The 19,731-nt window shown below is 43.5% G+C and overlaps 1 protein-coding gene across 1 annotated transcript in view; it reads left to right on the forward strand.

Annotated features, from left to right (window-relative positions):
• Positions 1-1,933: 1,933 nt before the first annotated feature.
• Positions 1,934-19,731, forward strand: part of LOC129167185 (uncharacterized) — a 34,890-nt gene continuing 17,092 nt past the window's right edge. Inside the window, exons 1-12 of the mRNA XM_070552855.1 lie at positions 1,934-2,051; positions 5,444-5,562; positions 5,681-5,843; positions 5,945-6,137; positions 6,372-6,461; positions 7,018-7,107; positions 8,065-8,154; positions 9,113-9,202; positions 10,160-10,249; positions 11,207-11,296; positions 16,354-16,443; positions 17,404-17,493. Coding sequence (XP_070408956.1) covers positions 5,457-5,562; positions 5,681-5,843; positions 5,945-6,137; positions 6,372-6,461; positions 7,018-7,107; positions 8,065-8,154; positions 9,113-9,202; positions 10,160-10,249; positions 11,207-11,296; positions 16,354-16,443; positions 17,404-17,493 — 1,182 coding nt within the window. The 5' untranslated portion in view covers positions 1,934-2,051; positions 5,444-5,456. The remainder of the gene's footprint in view (positions 2,052-5,443; positions 5,563-5,680; positions 5,844-5,944; positions 6,138-6,371; positions 6,462-7,017; positions 7,108-8,064; positions 8,155-9,112; positions 9,203-10,159; positions 10,250-11,206; positions 11,297-16,353; positions 16,444-17,403; positions 17,494-19,731) is intronic.

Genomic DNA, 19,731 nt, shown 5'->3' on the forward strand with positions numbered 1-19,731 from the left:
CGTCTCCTGTCTCCCACAGCTTAGGGTCAGATAGTCCAAACAGCTGATGCTGCTTGAGTTAGGTCGCTGTCAGGGTGAGACACCCTTCAGCTCCGCAAGTCGTGCTCATGCTGATACCTCTACAGGTTTGGTTCCCACAGTAACCGTGTCCTACTGGTTCTTTCTGAAACATGACTGGTCTCTGAGCTGCACATGAAAATGTCCTCCACCCCCATGTCTTCCGTCAGCCCCAGACGGGAACCGATGAGGTGTCTTCTAGAGAGGACACTAGCATTCATGGCCCCGCCCACCGCCTACAGGGAGGAGAGAGCAGAGTGCGTCGGTGTCCCTTGTGGAGATGAATCATTATAAGAATGTGGTTTATGCTTCTTTTGTACCTACGTGGGGTGTCGCGGAGATGCTGAGCGAGCGCTGCTTCTGCCAAAAGCCAAGTAAACCGTAGAAAACAATGTTTGCATCGACTGTTTAAAGACTGGAGACGTTTCCAAGAATTAGACATCCAGTTTAGTCTCACGGTGACTAACCATTAGCTTGTCTGTTTCAGGAAGACTCTCTGTTTCTCTGAGCTGAGGTTGTTCACAGAGCCATCTCAAACAGGCGAGGAAGAAAGGACAGATCCTGGGATAGATGTCTGTCTGCTTCAGCAGACAAGAAGAAAGTTGGCTGTTGCTTTTGTTGGGAGCCTCTGAGCTGAACAGGAAACTGCTCCTGACGCCTCTGTGCGTTCCCGCTTCAGCCTGCGGTGGGATCACTCTGTTTCCTTCATTCTCTCGGTTTCATATCAAAGTGATCAGACTGAGCTGCTGTCTGCGAGGGGCTTCCCGTCCTCTGTGCAGTGTGATGTTGTGAAGAGTAGTTTGCACATCCTCCCAGGGCCCAGCAGTGTTTGCCCACATTCCCTCTCCATTTGAGTTTCATCTTCCTCTCCTTGGCTTTCCTGCTCTTGACATACAGCTGATGCTGTTTATGTGCCCTGGGGATTCTGCTGCATGCCGCCTCCTCTCCTCTCCTCACATAAAGGAGCTGATGAACCAGAGAAATAAGGTAGACACAGGTGTTTGTGAGGAGATGCAGGTAGAAAACACAGCGAGGACAACGAATCCACCGCTCTCTTCTAGATTTTATTTTGAACAGACATCACCTCTGCTGCTACCTCCATGCTGGTTCCTTTCACAATCTCTATGTAGAATTACACGTTTGTCTCCCTCTGTGTGTGTATGTGTGTGTGTGTGTGTGTGTGTGTGTGTGTGTGTGTGTGTGTGTGTATGTGTGTGTGTGTGTGTGTGTGTGTGTGTGTGTGTATGTGTGTGTGTGTGTGTGTATGTGTGTGTGTGTGTGTGTGTGTGTGTGTGTGTGTGTATGTGTGTGTGTGTGTGTGTGTGTGTGTGTGTGTGTGTGTGTGTGTGTGTGTGTGTGTGTGTGTTGTGCAGGTGTGTTTGTGTGTGTGCATGTGTGTGTGTGTGTGTGTGTGTGTGCGTGAGTATGTGTGTATGTGCGTGAGTGTGTGTGTGTGTGTGTGTGTGTGTGTGTGTGTGTGTGTGCGTGTGTTTTTGTGGCATATCTGGACTTTTGACCTGAACACGTACCGACATTACAAGGACCTTTGTGTCTTAGGAGGACTAGGCCAAGGTCCGCCTAAATCATGGTATGTATTTGCTTTTTTAAGTACTTAAAAATAATTTTTTCTCATGGATTTTGGGCAAAACCTATACTTTACAAGTGGCTTTATAGTTTGGATTGTGTTTTGACACTTAATAATATATAAACAGCTTTTATTTTCAGTTTATTAATTTGTCCATCTATACCACTCAATATGATTTTTGTGTATTTATGTGTATAACACAGCGCCCCTGGATGTTGTGTATTTATTGCACTTTTATACACATTTATACACTTCGCGGGGTTTTGGGGTGTCCCTTTTGTGATTGGCTGTGGGCGGGACATAAAGCCCAACCCCTCAAAGCTACTTCCTGAAGACGTGCCTTTAAATTTTAAATGCCTTCAAAGCTGCAGCACTCAAAATGGAGGTCCCCGTGGATTAAACTTCACAGGTAAGCAATAGTATTAATACATTTCGGTTATTTTCTAGTTTTAATGTTTCTTTGATGTAACAATAGACTTGTAGCAAGTATTTAGAGAATGCAATGCAGTTCGTTTGGTTAGCAGTGAGTTGCTAGCTAGCTTAGCATTAGCTTGCAGGGTGTCCTCCAGAAAACTTAAGCCTGGCGGTAGAGAAGCCCAGGCGTTGTAGCGAGGCTGGTGGAAGAGCACGTTTATAAGATTCGCTTCCGTTCGTCGTCCGTGATAACGGGGGGGAGGTGGGGTGAGCGCACGGGTAGATTCGGTACCGTGCGTCATCCGTGATGGGGGGGGGGGGGGAGCTGGACTGATAGAATCGCTACCGTTCGTCGTCCGTGATAACTTGGGGAGGTGGGGGTGAGCGCACGGATATATTCGGTACCGTGCGTCATCCGTGAGAGCGGGGTGAGGTGGGGGTGAGCGTATGGATAGATTCGGTACCGTGCGTCGAACGTGATAACTGGGGAGGTGGGGGTGAGCGTATGGATAGATTCGGTACCGTGCGTCATCCGTGATAGCGGGGTGAGGTGGGGGTGAGCGCATGGAAAGATTCGGTACCGTGCGTCGAACGTGATAACGTGGGGAGGTGGGGGTGAGCGTATGGATAGATTCGGTACCGTGCGTCGAACGTGATAACGTGGGGAGGTGGGGGTGAGCGTATGGATAGATTCGGTACCGTGCGTCATCCGTGATAGCGGGGTGAGGTGGGGGTGAGCGCATGGAAAGATTCGGTACCGTGCGTCGAACGTGATAACGTGGGGAGGTGGGGGTGAGCGTATGGATAGATTCGGTACCGTGCGTCGAACGTGATAACGTGGGGAGGTGGGGGTGAGCGCATGGAAAGATTCGGTACCGTGCGTCGAACGTGATAACGTGGGGAGGTGGGGGTGAGCGTATGGATAGATTCGGTACCGTGCGTCGAACGTGATAACTGGGGAGGTGGGGGTGAGCGTATGGATAGATTCGGTACCGTGCGTCGAACGTGATAACTGGGGAGGTGGGGGTGAGTGTATGGATGGATTCGGTACCGTGCGTTGTCCCTGATGAGGGTGGGGAGTGTGGGGGGGGGGATAGGGAAAGCCCTGGCTTGTAGCAACGTTTTCAAATTAGTTTTATATAGTTGGAAAACTAATGAAAGGTTGTGAATCTTACAGTTTTTGGTTACATTTATTGAATTTGTGAAGCTACAGCTGCTAGTTTAGCATTAGCTTGGTGCTGTAGCACATTGCATCATGGGATTGGTAGTGAGCTTATAAACCTGCAGAAAATGGTACACTCCTGTTGTGTTAAGGGCTGCCATGGCATCAAGAATCGGGAGCAACTGTTAGTTTTTCCCAGAATCGTACAGATATAAACAAACACGCCTGCCGAACTTTTACTTTGTAATGTAAACTTTTAATTTCTGCAGAGGAAACTTGTTAATATAAGTCAACATGGTGGATTTAATAGAAGCTTTAAAGAACAAACTCTGGACGGTGTGAGGTGAGTTTGTCTCACTGCAGAAATAAAAACGCACACGGAGCGTCAGCAGTCAGACGCAGCCACTCACCAACACTCGTGTGTGTGTGTGTGTGTGTGTGTGTGTGTGTTTGAGCGTCAGAAGGGTGAACAATAACCTGTAGAATAATTAAAGATGGTTCTCTGTGAATGAGCATAATAGACCCTTTTACTACCTACGTCATCAAAAGTTGCGCGCGCAGCCTGGCAACGAGAGTGAAGGCTTCCTCATTCACATTCGATACTAAAACAGCGTTTGAAACCTTTTGTTTTGAAGTTCTGAGCACTTAAAAAAAGTCGGGTTGTTGCGTGTATGGATGCCAGAATCGCTTCTCTTCAAGCAGTGGACTGAAACTTTACAGAATTCCGAAGGGAGCACATCCATTTGAACAAAATCGGAGGCGTCTGTGGCTGCAGGCCATCAAAAGTGTAACTGCAGCCTTTCCTGTTTTTCCCATCCTAACACAAACTCAACTTTGAATCAAATTGCTGCTGCATGGCTGCAGCATGACCCAAGTCTGGAACATCAAAATGACAGAATTAAACAAATTTATACGCTTTATTTCATGCTTCAAATTAACATTTCATTCTAATTCATCTGTATTTTCCCACTGCATATTAGTATAAACTGTATTTCTCTAAAATTTACACGATTGTACTCTGAGCACGCTAAAAAAAGAAACCTATGCTATACTCACCCTGCCATGCAGGCACAGTTGGCTGTGAAGACGTAGTTCTCTGGTTTGTTTACTATGACCCAAGCCTCATACATAGCAGTCCTTGTCTTTGGCTAGGAAGGACTTCTGCCTTCAAGACGCAAAACTCAGAGTCTATGTCGTGATATTTTACTTTCTGTACGTGGCCACAGACAACATAGTTGTATGCATCTAACGATTTGTATGCCCGTAGCTTCTCACTTGTGTACTTACTGGGCCTCTCCACTAAAAACGTGTACATATCGGGCCACTGGATATCTGGCCACGCACCTACATCTTACACCCATTCCGTAATGCCACAGGGATCCGGGAGTCTGTCGCCATTCGTTAAAGTGAGTTTAATAATACAACATTCAAGATTTGCTGGTGATAACCCAGCAGCGTAGCTTGATAAAGCCTGAAACAACGCCATTCTCTGTTGCCAAGCTGCGCGCATTCTCGCTGAAGTCATATTGTTTACAAACAGTAAAAGGGTCTATACTGGAACATTTTTGGTAAATAATAATTTGGGAAGACGGCAGGAACAAGGAATAAAATAGTTTACAGTATTTAAAACATCCCTAAACTGGAGACTTGACAGGTGTGATCCTGATTCTGTGAATGAACTGTCAGTGAAGGCTTTCACATCACAACTCTGCCTCTCCTAGTTACAACTCTGGTGAGTGTGACTTCTTGTCCTCTGCGCATGCAGGTCACTTTGGGGCCATAAAGCGTTCACACTGGAGAGAGTTTGATGTCACATTTCAGTCAAAATGTAAACAACCACACAAAAATATTAGGATTTTCGGAATTGAGCATCAGGACCTGCAGCATGAACGTAACGTCAGAATTATCATTATTTGAAACTTGGAATTATCATTTTGTTACCCTTCCTGTAGCTTTCCTTAAGATTTAACTCTTGCTATTATTTAGTGCCCGCCTTGGGACTGGGAGGTCAATTCCCAGTTGGGTCATAAGGCGACCAGACTTACGGGACCCCACGCCTCCCTTCTTGACACTCGGCTTCAATGGGTTGGATTTGGGTTTAAACCACCAAATGGTTCTCGAGCACAGCCACTGCTGTAGCTCACAGCTCCCTGTGGGGATGGGTCAAGTGTGGAGATGTAATTTCACACGTGTGTGATGATGACTATGGGACTTTAACTTTACAGATGCCAGTAAAACATGGAGAGGCAAAGACGCATTAACCCAAAAGGAGATGCTAAATATCACATTGAGAATGGAAAGGACAAAGTGGGATTTGACGTAAAATCCATCAGTGCCTACAAAGGTATAATTATTTTCTGGTAGTTTAATAAAAATATAACCTGAACTCTACATTGACAATTCTCTCTCTCTCTCTCTCTCTCCCCTCCCCTCCTCCCCCCCTCCCTCCCTCCCTCAACAAGGCCGTGGTGTCTTTGTAACTACCTCTTTTCAAAAAGGAGACTTTCTGTTGGAATATAGAGGAGAACTGATCAGTAAGGAGGAATGTGAGAGGAGACAAAGAGTTTATCATGATACACTTAAAGTGTTTCTGTTTGAATTCTACTTTGACGGAAAGCTGTGGTGGTGAGTATGATTATACAATCAAATTAGAAATGGCTGAATGTGCTGTCACTGGAAGTCACAAGACAATTTATGATGTAATAATTGATGCATTAATGTTTTAGTGTTGATGCAGCAAAAGAAGATGGGTCACTTGGAAGACTTGTCAATGATGATCATGTCTGTCCTAATGCCAAAATGAAGTACCTGACTGTGCAAGGGAAGCCCCATTTGTGCTTGTTTGCTATTCGAGAAATAAGCCAGGGAGAAGAGGTAACCTATAATTACGGTGACTCAGACTGGCCATGGAGATGCAAGGTGACTGACAATTGAGTCATTAAATTTTGAATGCCTATGAAATTTGCCTATGGAAGAAACAAGTTAATGTTTATTTACAGTATAAAATCCAATCATTTTTAACACGTGTACAATATTTTTATGAAAGACAAAGCATGTTTTTTTTTCATCCTAATAATTTTCAGCTTTCCTTTGATGTTACTTGAGTGGTATGAATTAAGACTATCACTAACTTTTATTCATTTTCTGATGCAGATAAGGACTGAAAAGAGGCATAGTAAGGTGGCAGCAAACAACGCAAACCAAACTGATCCAGACCTTGAGCCGCTCCATAGAAGTGCAGAGGTAGTCTATTTTTATTGTTCACTTAAATTATGCTACTTCTAATATGGGTTTTCCAACAGTACTACTCCGTGTGACTTGGATGGGTGTGGTTCAATTTTACTGCCTTTTCCAAAGACATGGTTCAGTATTTTCACCCAAATTTTCAGTACCTGATTGGTTGTGGTTCTTAGCATGCTGACCAAGTCTAAAAATACTATGTAAGAGACTGACTGTCTCTGATTTGGCTAGGGTGTGGAGTCACTAGTTGTTCCAGAGCTTTCTGCCTGCAGCAGTTTATAGGTTAGGTGGAGTAGATGGAGTAGAGTCAGGGTCAGAGTTTGACAAAAAGCCAGAGACTGGCAGTTAATTTGCAGTCCACTGCTATACAAATACATGCCTTTTACAAACAAGTAGACAGGCAAGCTGCACAAGACATGGATCCATGTCCTCAATTTAAATTTTCCTGGGGAGATTTTTTTGACACTATGTCCTAAACAAATATTGAATTTCTTCAAGAATTGTCTAAATTTAGTTTGTCACTAACTTGTATTGAGTAGCTGATGCTTGTCTGATGCAGGTCTCACCTGAGGCAATCCAGAGTCAGATGCCAGAAGACAACCTGAAGCAGACTGATCCCAACCTGATTTCTACCAACAGGAATGCAGAGGTGATTTCTATTTAATAATTAGATGATATATGCAACTTGTTGTAAGATGTTAGTCAACCACTCTTGTAATTAGTGTGTAAGTGTATCTGAGTGTTATGTGCTTTACATGGACACTGGTTTGTCAGGACAATCTCAACAGAGGTTTTCATTTTAGTAAGCCATCTGTGTGTGTGTGTGTGTGTGTGTTTAGTTGCGTTCTATCCTATTGTTGTTTAGGAGGACCATAGGGTTTATGTGGACCTTCGTAGGTTCAGTGGAATTATACATTGTCCAGCCCAAAAAATGTCACCACCAAAAGAAAAAGCTAGCTGTTGCACTTATGCGCAGTGGGCAATATTTTACTCAAATAATCCAAATGGCTGTGTACATGCACGTCAGTTGGAATGATGATCGGACAAAACCACCTCTCAATTGGATTGAAACTTCATTCCGATGGGCCGAATTGGATCATAACACTTCGATTTACATGTTTACATGTAGAATTTTTTATCTGATTGGGCGTTCAATTTAATTGTGCCCATGTAAATGTGGCTACTGACAGTTCTTAAGTCATATTTAGTTCCTTAGATGTTTTCACTGCCCTATTCATGCTAATCATTTGACCCTTCTCAAAACAGACGAACATCTTTTACACGACCACCAGATGTGTTTTTCTACATGGCTGTTTAAGAAATGAGAAGCAACTCACTGCAGCAGTTGGAGTTAAATAACTTGTTGCCAGTTGAAAGATTATCGCCCATGCAGTAATTATCCAATAGGAGGCTCCTCTCTGTTTGCTTAAATAAATCTAGGTGGCAACTTCTTTTTTAGGCAAGGCAGTGTGTTTGCATTCTAATGCAGTAAGAATTTTCTACACGTTTTTATATATAGTGTAAATGTATAAAAAACAAAGCTACAATATGGGAACAGCAGTTTGTCACTAACTTGTATTGAGTAGCTGATGCTTGTCTGATGCAGGTCTCACCTGAGGCAATCCAGAGTCAGATGCCGGAAGACAACCTGAAGCAGACTGATCCCAACCTGATTTCTACCAACAGGAATGCAGAGGTGATTTCTATTTAATAATTAGATGATATATGTAACTTGTTGTAAGATGTTAGTCAACCACTCTTGTAATTAGTGTGTAAGTGTATCTGAGTGTTATGTGATTTACATGGACACTGGTTTGTCAGGACAGTCCCAAACAGAGGTTTTCATTTTAGTAAGCCATCTGTCTGTGGGGGTGTGTGTGTGTTTAGTAGCTTTCTATCCTATTGTTGTTTAGGAGGACCATTGGGTTTATGTGGACCTTCGTAGGTTCAGTGGCATTATACATTGTCCAGCCCAAAAAATGTCACCACCAAAAGAAAAAGCTAGCTGTTGCACTTATGCGCAGTGGGCAATATTTTACTCAAATAATCCAAATGGCTGTGTACATGCACGTCAGTTGGAATGATGATCGGACAAAACCACCTCTCAATTGGATTGAAACTTCATTCCGATGGGCCGAATTGGATCATAACACTTCGATTTACATGTTTACATGTAGAATTTTTTATCTGATTGGGCGTTCAATTTAATTGTGCCCATGTAAATGTGGCTACTGACAGTTCTTAAGTCATATTTAGTTCCTTAGATGTTTTCACTGCCCTATTCATGCTAATCATTTGACCCTTCTCAAAACAGACGAACATCTTTTACACGACCACCAGATGTGTTTTTCTACATGGCTGTTTAAGAAATGAGAAGCAACTCACTGCAGCAGTTGGAGTTAAATAACTTGTTGCCAGTTGAAAGATTATCGCCCATGCAGTAATTATCCAATAGGAGGCTCCTCTCTGTTTGCTTAAATAAATCTAGGTGGCAACTTCTTTTTTAGGCAAGGCAGTGTGTTTGCATTCTAATGCAGTAAGAATTTTCTACACGTTTTTATATATAGTGTAAATGTATAAAAAACAAAGCTACAATATGGGAACAGCAGTTTGTCACTAACTTGTATTGAGTAGCTGATGCTTGTCTGATGCAGGTCTCACCTGAGGCAATCCAGAGTCAGATGCCGGAAGACAACCTGAAGCAGACTGATCCCAACCTGATTTCTACCAACAGGAATGCAGAGGTGATTTCTATTTAATAATTAGATGATATATGTAACTTGTTGTAAGATGTTAGTCAACCACTCTTGTAATTAGTGTGTAAGTGTATCTGAGTGTTATGTGATTTACATGGACACTGGTTTGTCAGGACAGTCCCAAACAGAGGTTTTCATTTTAGTAAGCCATCTGTCTGTGGGGGTGTGTGTGTGTTTAGTAGCTTTCTATCCTATTGTTGTTTAGGAGGACCATTGGGTTTATGTGGACCTTCGTAGGTTCAGTGGCATTATACATTGTCCAGCCCAAAAAATGTCACCACCAAAAGAAAAAGCTAGCTGTTGCACTTATGCGCAGTGGGCAATATTTTACTCAAATAATCCAAATGGCTGTGTACATGCACGTCAGTTGGAATGATGATCGGACAAAACCACCTCTCAATTGGATTGAAACTTCATTCCGATCGGGCCGAATTGGATCATAACACTTCGATTTACATGTTTACATGTAGAATTTTTTATCTGATTGGGCGTTCAATTTAATTGTGCCCATGTAAATGTGGCTACTGACAGTTCTTAAGTCATATTTAGTTCCTTATATGTTTTCACTGCCCTATTCATGCTAATCATTTGACCCTTCTCAAAACAGATGAACATCTTTTACACGACCACCAGATGTTTTTCTACATAGCTGTTTAAGAAATGAGAAGCAACTCACTGCAGCAGTTGGAGTTAAATAACTTGTTGCCAGTTGAAAGATTATCGCCCATGCAGTAATTATCCAATAGGAGGCTCCTCTCTGTTTGCTTAAATAAATCTAGGTGGCAACTTCTTTTTTAGGCAAGGCAGTGTGTTTGCATTCTAATGCAGTAAGAATTTTCTACACGTTTTTATATATAGTGTAAATGTATAAAAAACAAAGCTACAATATGGGAACAGCAGTTTGTCACTAACTTGTATTGAGTAGCTGATGCTTGTCTGATGCAGGTCTCACCTGAGGCAATCCAGAGTCAGATGCCGGAAGACAACCTGAAGCAGACTGATCCCAACCTGATTTCTACCAACAGGAATGCAGAGGTGATTTCTATTTAATAATTAGATGATATATGTAACTTGTTGTAAGATGTTAGTCAACCACTCTTGTAATTAGTGTGTAAGTGTATCTGAGTGTTATGTGATTTACATGGACACTGGTTTGTCAGGACAGTCCCAAACAGAGGTTTTCATTTTAGTAAGCCATCTGTGTGTGGGGGTGTGTGTGTGTTTAGTAGCTTTCTATCCTATTGTTGTTTAGGAGGACCATTGGGTTTATGTGGACATTCGTAGGTTCAGTGGCATTATACATTGTCTAGCCCAAAAAATGTCACCACCAAAAGAAAAAGCTAGCTGTTGCACTTATGCGCAGTGGGCAATATTTTACTCAAATAATCCAAATGGCTGTGTACATGCACGTCAGTTGGAATGATGATCGGACAAAACCACCTCTCAATTGGATTGAAACTTCATTCCGATCGGGCCGAATTGGATCATAACACTTCGATTTACATGTTTACATGTAGAATTTTTTATCTGATTGGGCGTTCAATTTAATTGTGCCCATGTAAATGTGGCTACTGACAGTTCTTAAGTCATATTTAGTTCCTTAGATGTTTTCACTGCCCTATTCATGCTAATCATTTGACCCTTCTCAAAACAGATGAACATCTTTTACACGACCACCAGATGTTTTTCTACATAGCTGTTTAAGAAATGAGAAGCAACTCACTGCAGCAGTTGGAGTTAAATAACTTGTTGCCAGTTGAAAGATTATCGCCCATGCAGTAATTATCCAATAGGAGGCTCCTCTCTGTTTGCTTAAATAAATCTAGGTGGCAACTTCTTTTTTAGGCAAGGCAGTGTGTTTGCATTCTAATGCAGTAAGAATTTTCTACACGTTTTTATATATAGTGTAAATGTATAAAAAACAAAGCAACAATATGGGAACAGCAGTTTGTCACTAACTTGTATTGAGTAGCTGATGCTTGTCTGATGCAGGTCTCACCTGAGGCAATCCAGAGTCAGATGCCGGAAGACAACCTGAAGCAGACTGATCCCAACCTGATTTCTACCAACAGGAATGCAGAGGTGATTTCTATTTAATAATTAGATGACATATGTAACTAGAGCTGTGGCGACGCATCAATGACGTCGACGGCTCGATTCTAAAAATTCATCGATGTCAGATCCGGTAGTCGACGCACCACGCCCACTTGTTATATCCCCAGGAGTTTGTAAATAGAGGAGGAATCTGCCTGTTTTTCCTCTAGTTCGCCCTCTTCTCCGCCAAATACCGAAGACCCGGAACAATGTCCGTCCGCTACGAGATTCCTTTCCTGTTTTGCCCGCCTTCGCCCCCCGGCAACGGACAGCAACTTCCGGGGTCAAATGCGCTAATTCATCTCTATCGCAGATGTCGAAAATCACCGAGAGCGTTTCTCCCTTCATTAAGGAGCTTCATTCAGACATTAGGAAAGCTGTTTTGGTGGTAGCACTCTCCTCCATGCTGGTCTGTTTGTTGCTGGGTGTTTTTGGTTAATTTAAACTTGGTAACTTGAACTTAACGTTGGTAAAGCTACTGTTAGCATATTCGTTAACAGCTTCTTGCATTTCAAATCAAATCAAATCACTTTTATTGTCACGTCACATGTGCAGGTACACTGGTACAGTACATGCGAGTGAAATTCTTGTGTGCGAGCTTCACAGCAACAGAGTTGTGCAAAAATACAGTAATGTAAAAACAAGTAAAATATAAAAATGGCTAATCTAAATATACAAATGAATAAAGTAAACAATAACATAAGAGATATAAAATATACAGAGGTTGGTATGTGCAAAACAGTGGCATTAATGTACAGTATGGAGTGTGTAATGTTGGAGTTTCAGTAGTGAGGGTGAGGTGTCTGCGCCGTGTTCAGCAGTCTGATGGCCTGATGGAAAAAGCTGTCTCTCAGTCTGCTGGTTCTGGACCGGATGCTGCAGAACCTCCTTCCTGATGGAAGTAGTCTGAACAGTTTATGGCTGGGGTGACTTGAGTCCTTGATGATCCTCCCCGCTTTCCTCAGGCACCGCTTCTTATAGATGTCCTGGAGGGAGGGAAGCTCACCTCCAATAATCCTTTCTGCACACCGCACTACTCTCTGGAGAGCTTTGCGGTTGTAAGCGGTGCTGTTGCCATACCAGGCGGAGATGCATCCAGTGAGGATGCTCTCAATGGCACAGCGATAGAAGGTCCTGAGGATGCGGCAGCTCATGCCAAATCTTTTCAGTCTTCTGAGAAAGAAGAGGCGCTGCTGTGCCTTCTTCACTTTACTTTCCGTGTGCATGACCACGTAAGATCCTCTGCCAGATGAACTCCAAGGAAACGGAAACTGCTCACCCTCTCCACAGCGTCGCCGTTGATGGTGATGGGGGTGTGTATTCCTCTGCTCGTCCGGAAGTCCATTATCATCTCCTTTGTCTTTGTGACGTTGAGGGTGAGACTGTTGTCCTGACACCAGTGGGTCAGGGAGCTGATCTCCTCCCTGTAGGCCGTCTTATCGTCGTTGGTGATGAGACCTACCACTGTGGTGTCGTCCCATACTTCACAATGATGTTGGAGTTTCTCGTGGCCGTGCAGTCGTAGGTGTAGAGTGAGTACAGGAGAGGGCTCAGCACACACCCCTGCGGAGCACCAGTGTTCAGTGTGACGGTGGATGAGGTGGTGCTGCCCAGTCTGACCACCTGGCGTCTGTCAGACAGAAAGTTAAGGATCCAGCTGCAGAGGGAGCTGCTCAGTCCTAGATCCTGCAGTTTCCTGTCCAGCTTCGAGGGAACAATGGTGTTGAATGCTGAGCTGTAATCTACAAACAGCATTCTCACATACGTGTCTCTCTTCTCCAGGTGTGACAGGGCAGCATGAAGTGTCAGGGCTATGGCGTCATCAGTGGACCTGTTGTGGCGATATGCAAACTGTAGAGGGCCCAGTGAATCGGGCAGTGCAGAGCAGATGAAGTCCCTGACCAACTTCTCGAAGCATTTGCTCACGATGGGGGTCAGGGCTACAGGTCGCCAGTCATTCAGTGAGGAGATGGTGGAGGATTTGGGTACAGGGACAATGGTGGCCATTTTGAAGCAGGCTGGGACTACAGACAGAGAGAGGGAAAGGTTGAAGATGTGTGTAAACACTCCAGCCAGCTGACCCGCGCATGACCTTAGGACGCGGCCGGGAATCCCGACCGGACCAGTAGCTTTGCGTGCGTTCACCCTCCTGAACCACCTCCGCACACCCTCTTCAGACACAGTGTGCGCACTGACGTCATCCGCGGTGCGCTCACTGTCCGGTCTCATGGAGTTCGCTGTGTCGAATCTGGCATAGAATGCGTTTAGATCCTCACACAGAGAGGCCGTGGTCTGCGGTGTTCTGGTTCTCCCTCTAAAGTCTGTGATTGTGTTTAGTCCCTGCCACATACTCCGGGGGTTCTCAAACTGTTGCTCCACCCTGTCTCTGTACTCACGTTTGGCTGCTTTGATCGTCTTCCGGAGTTGGTAATGTGCGTGTTTGTAGTCTGATGTGTTCGCGGAGGCAAAGGTGGTGCTCCGCGCCGTTCGCACACCTCCATTAATCCAGGGTTTTTGATTTGGGAAGGGTTTAACTGTTCTGGATGGGACAACATCTTCCACGCATTTCCTGATAAATCTGCAGACTGAGTCTGTGTACTCATCAATGTCTCTAGCAGCTGCGTGAAACATTTCCCAGTCCGCGTTATCAAAACAATCCTGCAGTGTAGACTCCGATTGGTCCGACCAACAATGCACCGCCCTCAGGGTTGGAGCTTCCCGTTTCAGCTTCTGTCTGTAGGCAGGTATAAGCAGGATGGAGCGGTGATCTGATTGGCCGAATGGGGCGCGGGGGAGGGCTTTGTACGCATCTCGGAAAGAGGTGTAGCAGTGGTCGAGTAGCCGATCTCCACGTTTATTGAAATGGATGTGTTGGTGTAGTTTTGGTGAGACTTTCTTCAGGTTACCCTTATTAAAGTCCCCGATCGTAATAAACGCCGCCTCTGGGTGTGCGGTTTCCTCATTGCTGATCGCGCTGTACAGTTCTCTGAGTGCTCGGTCAGTGTCGGCTTGTGGGGGAATATAAACAGCCGTCATAACCACCGCTGTGAATTCTCTCGGTTGCCAGAATGGCCGGCACTTAATCATCAGGTACTCTAGGTCCGGAGAGCAGAAGGATTTGACCGGGTGCACGTTCGCATAATCACACCAGCTGTTGTTGATCATGAAACACACACCACCACCTCTGCTTTTCCCAGTAAGCTCCTGTGACCTGTCCGCGCGGTGCACGGAGAACCCCGGTAGTTGTGCTGCGGGATCCGGTACTTTGTCCGATAGCCAGGTTTCTATGAGACAGATCGCGCTGCAGTCCCGCATCTCTCGCTGGAATGAGATCCGAGCCCGAAGCTCGCACAGCTTGTTCTCCAGGGACTGCACATTAGCCAGTAGTAAACTGGGTAATGGTGGTCTGTTAGTGCGCCGTCTTAGTCGAAGCAGAACGCCAGATCTTCTCCCTCTGCGTCGGCGCTTGCGGCCTCCACGGGCCCAGAACAAAGGCGTCTCAGGTGAGATGAATGGGGGATCTGCAAACGGCGGGTCCGTGATGAAAGACCTGAACTCCGGGAAGCAATGAGAAACTCTGTCTTTTATGTCCAGTAAGGTTTGTCAGTCGTACACAAGGATACATGTGCTACTCGTGAAAAAATAAAGAAAGAAAAAGTAGTAAACACAAAAAACAACTGTTGCTTGGTGGAGCTCGCGACGAGGCAGCCATACTCGGCGCCATCTTGGAGGCATCACCATCACCATTGCATTTGGATAAGCTGTTATGTTTTGGTTTAGAGTTCATCGTTTTTGTGGTGCAGATCTCCCTTTTATTACATTTAGAGTGTTGTTGGTTTTCGGTTTAGTTTAAAATATCACCTTAAGTTTGGTTTAACCTCCCAGTTTAGAATTTGGACCTTTGGAGATCCTTATTTTGGTCCAGAACCCTGTAATCTTTGCCCAGTGGGACATCCCAGGTTATTTGTACTTTTGTTTTAATTCCCCACAGGCAGAATTAGTTTTATTATTCCCAACCTGTGGATGGAAAGATTTAGGTTTTTTGTAAATAAACCTGATCATCATTTTAACTTTTAAATCCCGTTATTGTCCCTTCCTTTTTGCACACGAGCTAAACTCCCCAGGAAGGATCGTAACACCACTCGCCTCACACATAAGGGACCAAACAAAGCATCATGGAGACACTCCGTCTTCTACCACCTCTCAGGCAGCAGCCTGCACTCCCAAGTTCTATATGTCACCAGAACATAACCAACCAACACAATAAAAGCAGTGTTTTACAAAATGGAAGGCCTGTAGTGTTCATGTGGACCTTCGTAGGTTCAGTGGAATTATACATTGTCTAGCCCAAAAAATGTCACCACCAAAAGAAAAAGCTAGCTGTTGCACTTATGCGCAGTGGGCAATATTTTACTCAAATAATCCAAATGGCTGTGTACATGCACGTCAGTTGGGATGATGATCGGACAAAACCACCTCTCAATTGGATTGAAACTTCATTCTGATCGGGCTGAATTGGATCAGAACATTTCGATTGACATGTTTACATGTAGAATTTTTGATCTGATTGGGCGTTCAATCTGAATAGTTGTGCCCATGTAAATGTGGCTACTGACAGTTCTTAAGCCAATTTTAGTTGTTTCTGCAATCTCCGTAAATGTTTTCACTGCCCTATTCATGCTAATCATTTGACCCTTCTCAAAACAGATGAACATCTTTTACACGACCACCAGATGTTTTTCTACATAGCTGTTTAAGAAATGAGAAGCAACTCACTGCAGCAGTTGGAGTTAAATAACTTGTTGCCAGTTGAAAGATTATCGCCCATGCAGTAATTATCCAATAGGAGGCTCCTCTCTGTTTGCTTAAATAAATCTAGGTGGCAACTTCTTTTTTAGGCAAGGCAGTGTGTTTGCATTCTAATGCAGTAAGAATTTTCTACACGTTTTTATATATAGCGTAAATGTATAAAAAACAAAGCTACAATATGGGAACAGCAGTTTGTCACTAACTTGTATTGAGTAGCTGATGCTTGTCTGATGCAGGTCTCACCTGAGGCAATCCAGAGTCAGATGCCGGAAGACAACCTGAAGCAGACTGATCCCAACCTGATTTCTACCAACAGGAATGCAGAGGTGATTTCTATTTAATAATTAGATGATATATGTAACTTGTTGTAAGATGTTAGTCAACCACTCTTGTAATTAGTGTGTAAGTGTATCTGAGTGTTATGTGATTTACATGGACACTGGTTTGTCAGGACAGTCCCAAACAGAGGTTTTCATTTTAGTAAGCCATCTGTCTGTGGGGGTGTGTGTGTGTTTAGTAGCTTTCTATCCTATTGTTGTTTAGGAGGACCATTGGGTTTATGTGGACCTTCGTAGGTTCAGTGGAATTATACATTGTCCAGCCCAAAAAATTTCACCACCAAAAGAAAAAGCTAGCTGTTGCACTTATGCGCAGTGGGCAATATTTTACTCAAATAATCCAAATGGCTGTGTACATGCACGTCAGTTGGAATGATGATCGGACAAAACCACCTCTCAATTGGATTGAAACTTCATTCTGATGGGCCGAATTGGATCATAACACTTCGATTTACATGTTTACATGTAGAATTTTTTTATCTGATTGGGCGTTGCAATTTAATTGTGCCCATGTAAATGTGGCTACTGACAGTTCTTAAGTCATATTTAGTTCCTTAGATGTTTTCACTGCCCTATTCATGCTAATCATTTGACCCTTCTCAAAACAGATGAACATCTTTTACACGACCACCAGATGTGTTTTTCTACATGGCTGTTTAAGAAATGAGAAGCAACTCACTGCAGCAGTTGGAGTTAAATAACTTGTTGCCAGTTGAAAGATTATCGCCCATGCAGTAATTATCCAATAGGAGGCTCCTCTCTGTTTGCTTAAATAAATCTAGGTGGCAACTTCTTTTTTAGGCAAGGCAGTGTGTTTGCATTCTAATGCAGTAAAAATTTTCTAGACGTTTTTATATATAGTGTAAATGTATAAAAAACAAAGCTACAATATGGGAACAGCAGTTTGTCACTAACTTGTATTGAGTAGCTGATGCTTGTCTGATGCAGGTCTCACCTGAGGCAATCCAGAGTCAGATGCCGGAAGACAACCTGAAGCAGACTGATCCCAACCTGATTTCTACCAACAGGAATGCAGAGGTGATTTCTATTTAATAATTAGATGATATATGTAACTTGTTGTAAGATGTTAGTCAACCACTCTTGTAATTAGTGTGTAAGTGTATCTGAGTGTTATGTGATTTACATGGACACTGGTTTGTCAGGACAGTCCCAAACAGAGGTTTTCATTTTAGTAAGCCATCTGTGTGTGGGGGTGTGTGTGTGTTTAGTAGCTTTCTATCCTATTGTTGTTTAGGAGGACCATAGTGTTTATGTGGACCTTCGTAGGTTCAGTGGCATTATACATTGTCCAGCCCAAAAAATGTCACCACCAAAAGAAAAAGTCACACATATGCTTGGATGGTGTCCAAATTTTAACACCGGCCAGCTTCCTCCACACCTTGGTGTACGGTAATACCGGGACTGATTTAAAAATGATGATGTAAGCCTCAAGTGGAATTACTGAGCTGTTAGTTTGGACCTTCATCGTTCAGAACCTGAATAACAAACACTATTACTAAAACAATAACAACATAACACACATAATATTAACAACTTAAGGAAATGCAGCTTATAAAATATTTTCTTCTGAAAAACCGGAATTCAACCTCCAACTGCTGAAAACTTGCTTTGAGCTTGTGGCCGACACCCATTTACTTCGTGGTTAGTCTTGACATCTAGGGAAGCCTGGCAGCTTATTTTTCACCAGCAAAGTGCGTTTTCATCATTTTTAATAACAGGCTCCAGACAGATCTGCTCTTCCAGCTACGGTTCACTCCTCTGCTGTTCTGACGGGGCGTGCATCTTTCGCCGTCATCTTTTGTTTTCACAAATTGCATCATTAGTGTTTACCTGCTCTCCTTTAAAGTTTGCTTCAAACCCAAAATACTCCCAAACTGCAGAACTTGTGTTGCTTTTAGACACCAAATCAGATGGTGCGCGAGCTTTTAGACACCAAATCAGCTGGTGCACGAGCTTTTAGACACCAAATCAGCTGGTGCACGAGCTTTTAGACACCAAATCAGCTGGTGCGCGAGCTTTTAGACACCAAATCAGCTGGTGCACGAGCTTTTAGACACCAAATCAGCTGGTGCACGAGCTTTTAGACACCAAATCAGCTGGTGCACGAGCTGTCATTTTTCTCTCGGTGAGCCGTCCTCCGAGCTGTCGATTGACAACATCGCGTTCATAAACTTCATGGAATATCTCTAAAAATTGGACAAAACATTTTAAATTATTTAAATACTACAAAAAATTCAGGCATGCTTCTGTTTTTTATATATTAAAAATGTTCATCTTAATTTTTTTATCCTCATCTCGTACGTGCACTGTTTTTATGACTATTGGAACTGACACTATTGCTTTTTTTTTAACACCGGCGGTAACGCCGCCCAAGCCTAGTCACACAATCTAATACTTGTTTGGACTGCCTTTAGTTTTATTACAGCACACATTTGCTGTAGCATGGTTTTTATAAGCTTCTCCAACGTCACCAGATTTATTTCTATCCAGTGTTGCATTAATGTCTCACCAAGATCTTGCATTGATGGTTGAGTCTGACCGCTGCACAAAGCCTTCTCCAGTGCATCCCAAGGATTCTCAAAGGGGTTAAGGTCTGGACTCTGCTGGCCAAACCATGTGTGAACATGATGTCTCATGCTCCTTGAACCACTCTTTCACTATTTGAACCTGGTGATTCAGTATATTCAAGTAGTCAGCTGACCTAATTTTTAGAGCACATCCTGCTGCTGAACCTAGACAGGGTTCCCACCCGTCCTGGAAGATGGTGGACCAATTTTCCAGTCATGGAAAACACATGGAAAATGCTAAAAAAAGGAAAATGTCCTTGGAAATGTTTGAGTTGTCCTGGAAAATTATGTTCCCTCTTTGTGAATAAATACAAATGGGTATACATTTTACCCATGAATTTTTGTTTTCAGCTGAAGAAGGGCCAAAGCTAGCGACTCTCAGATTGAGTGCTGCTGTATTGCCGTATATCGAGTGAGAGGTTTTTCCTCCCGCTGTCTGTGTTTAGTCACTATGGTGACCAGAACAGGAGAGTCCTGCATCCTTATGACTTTCTTATGTCCTCTAAATTGAAACTCATGTTCCGCATTATTGGTGGTCTCCCATTTTGAGTTTAAGTCTGACAAATAAACTGAGGAGAAAGCTGCCCATTGCCATCAATCAAACTAGGAGGCGGGACTTTTATGCAAGTTCGGAAATGTATATCCATTTCAGCAATATAATTGACAAACAAAAAACAGTTAAAGATTT

The sequence above is a fragment of the Nothobranchius furzeri genome, chromosome 1 (assembly GCF_043380555.1).
Source record: "Nothobranchius furzeri strain GRZ-AD chromosome 1, NfurGRZ-RIMD1, whole genome shotgun sequence".
NCBI classification, from domain to species: Eukaryota; Metazoa; Chordata; class Actinopteri; order Cyprinodontiformes; family Nothobranchiidae; genus Nothobranchius; species Nothobranchius furzeri.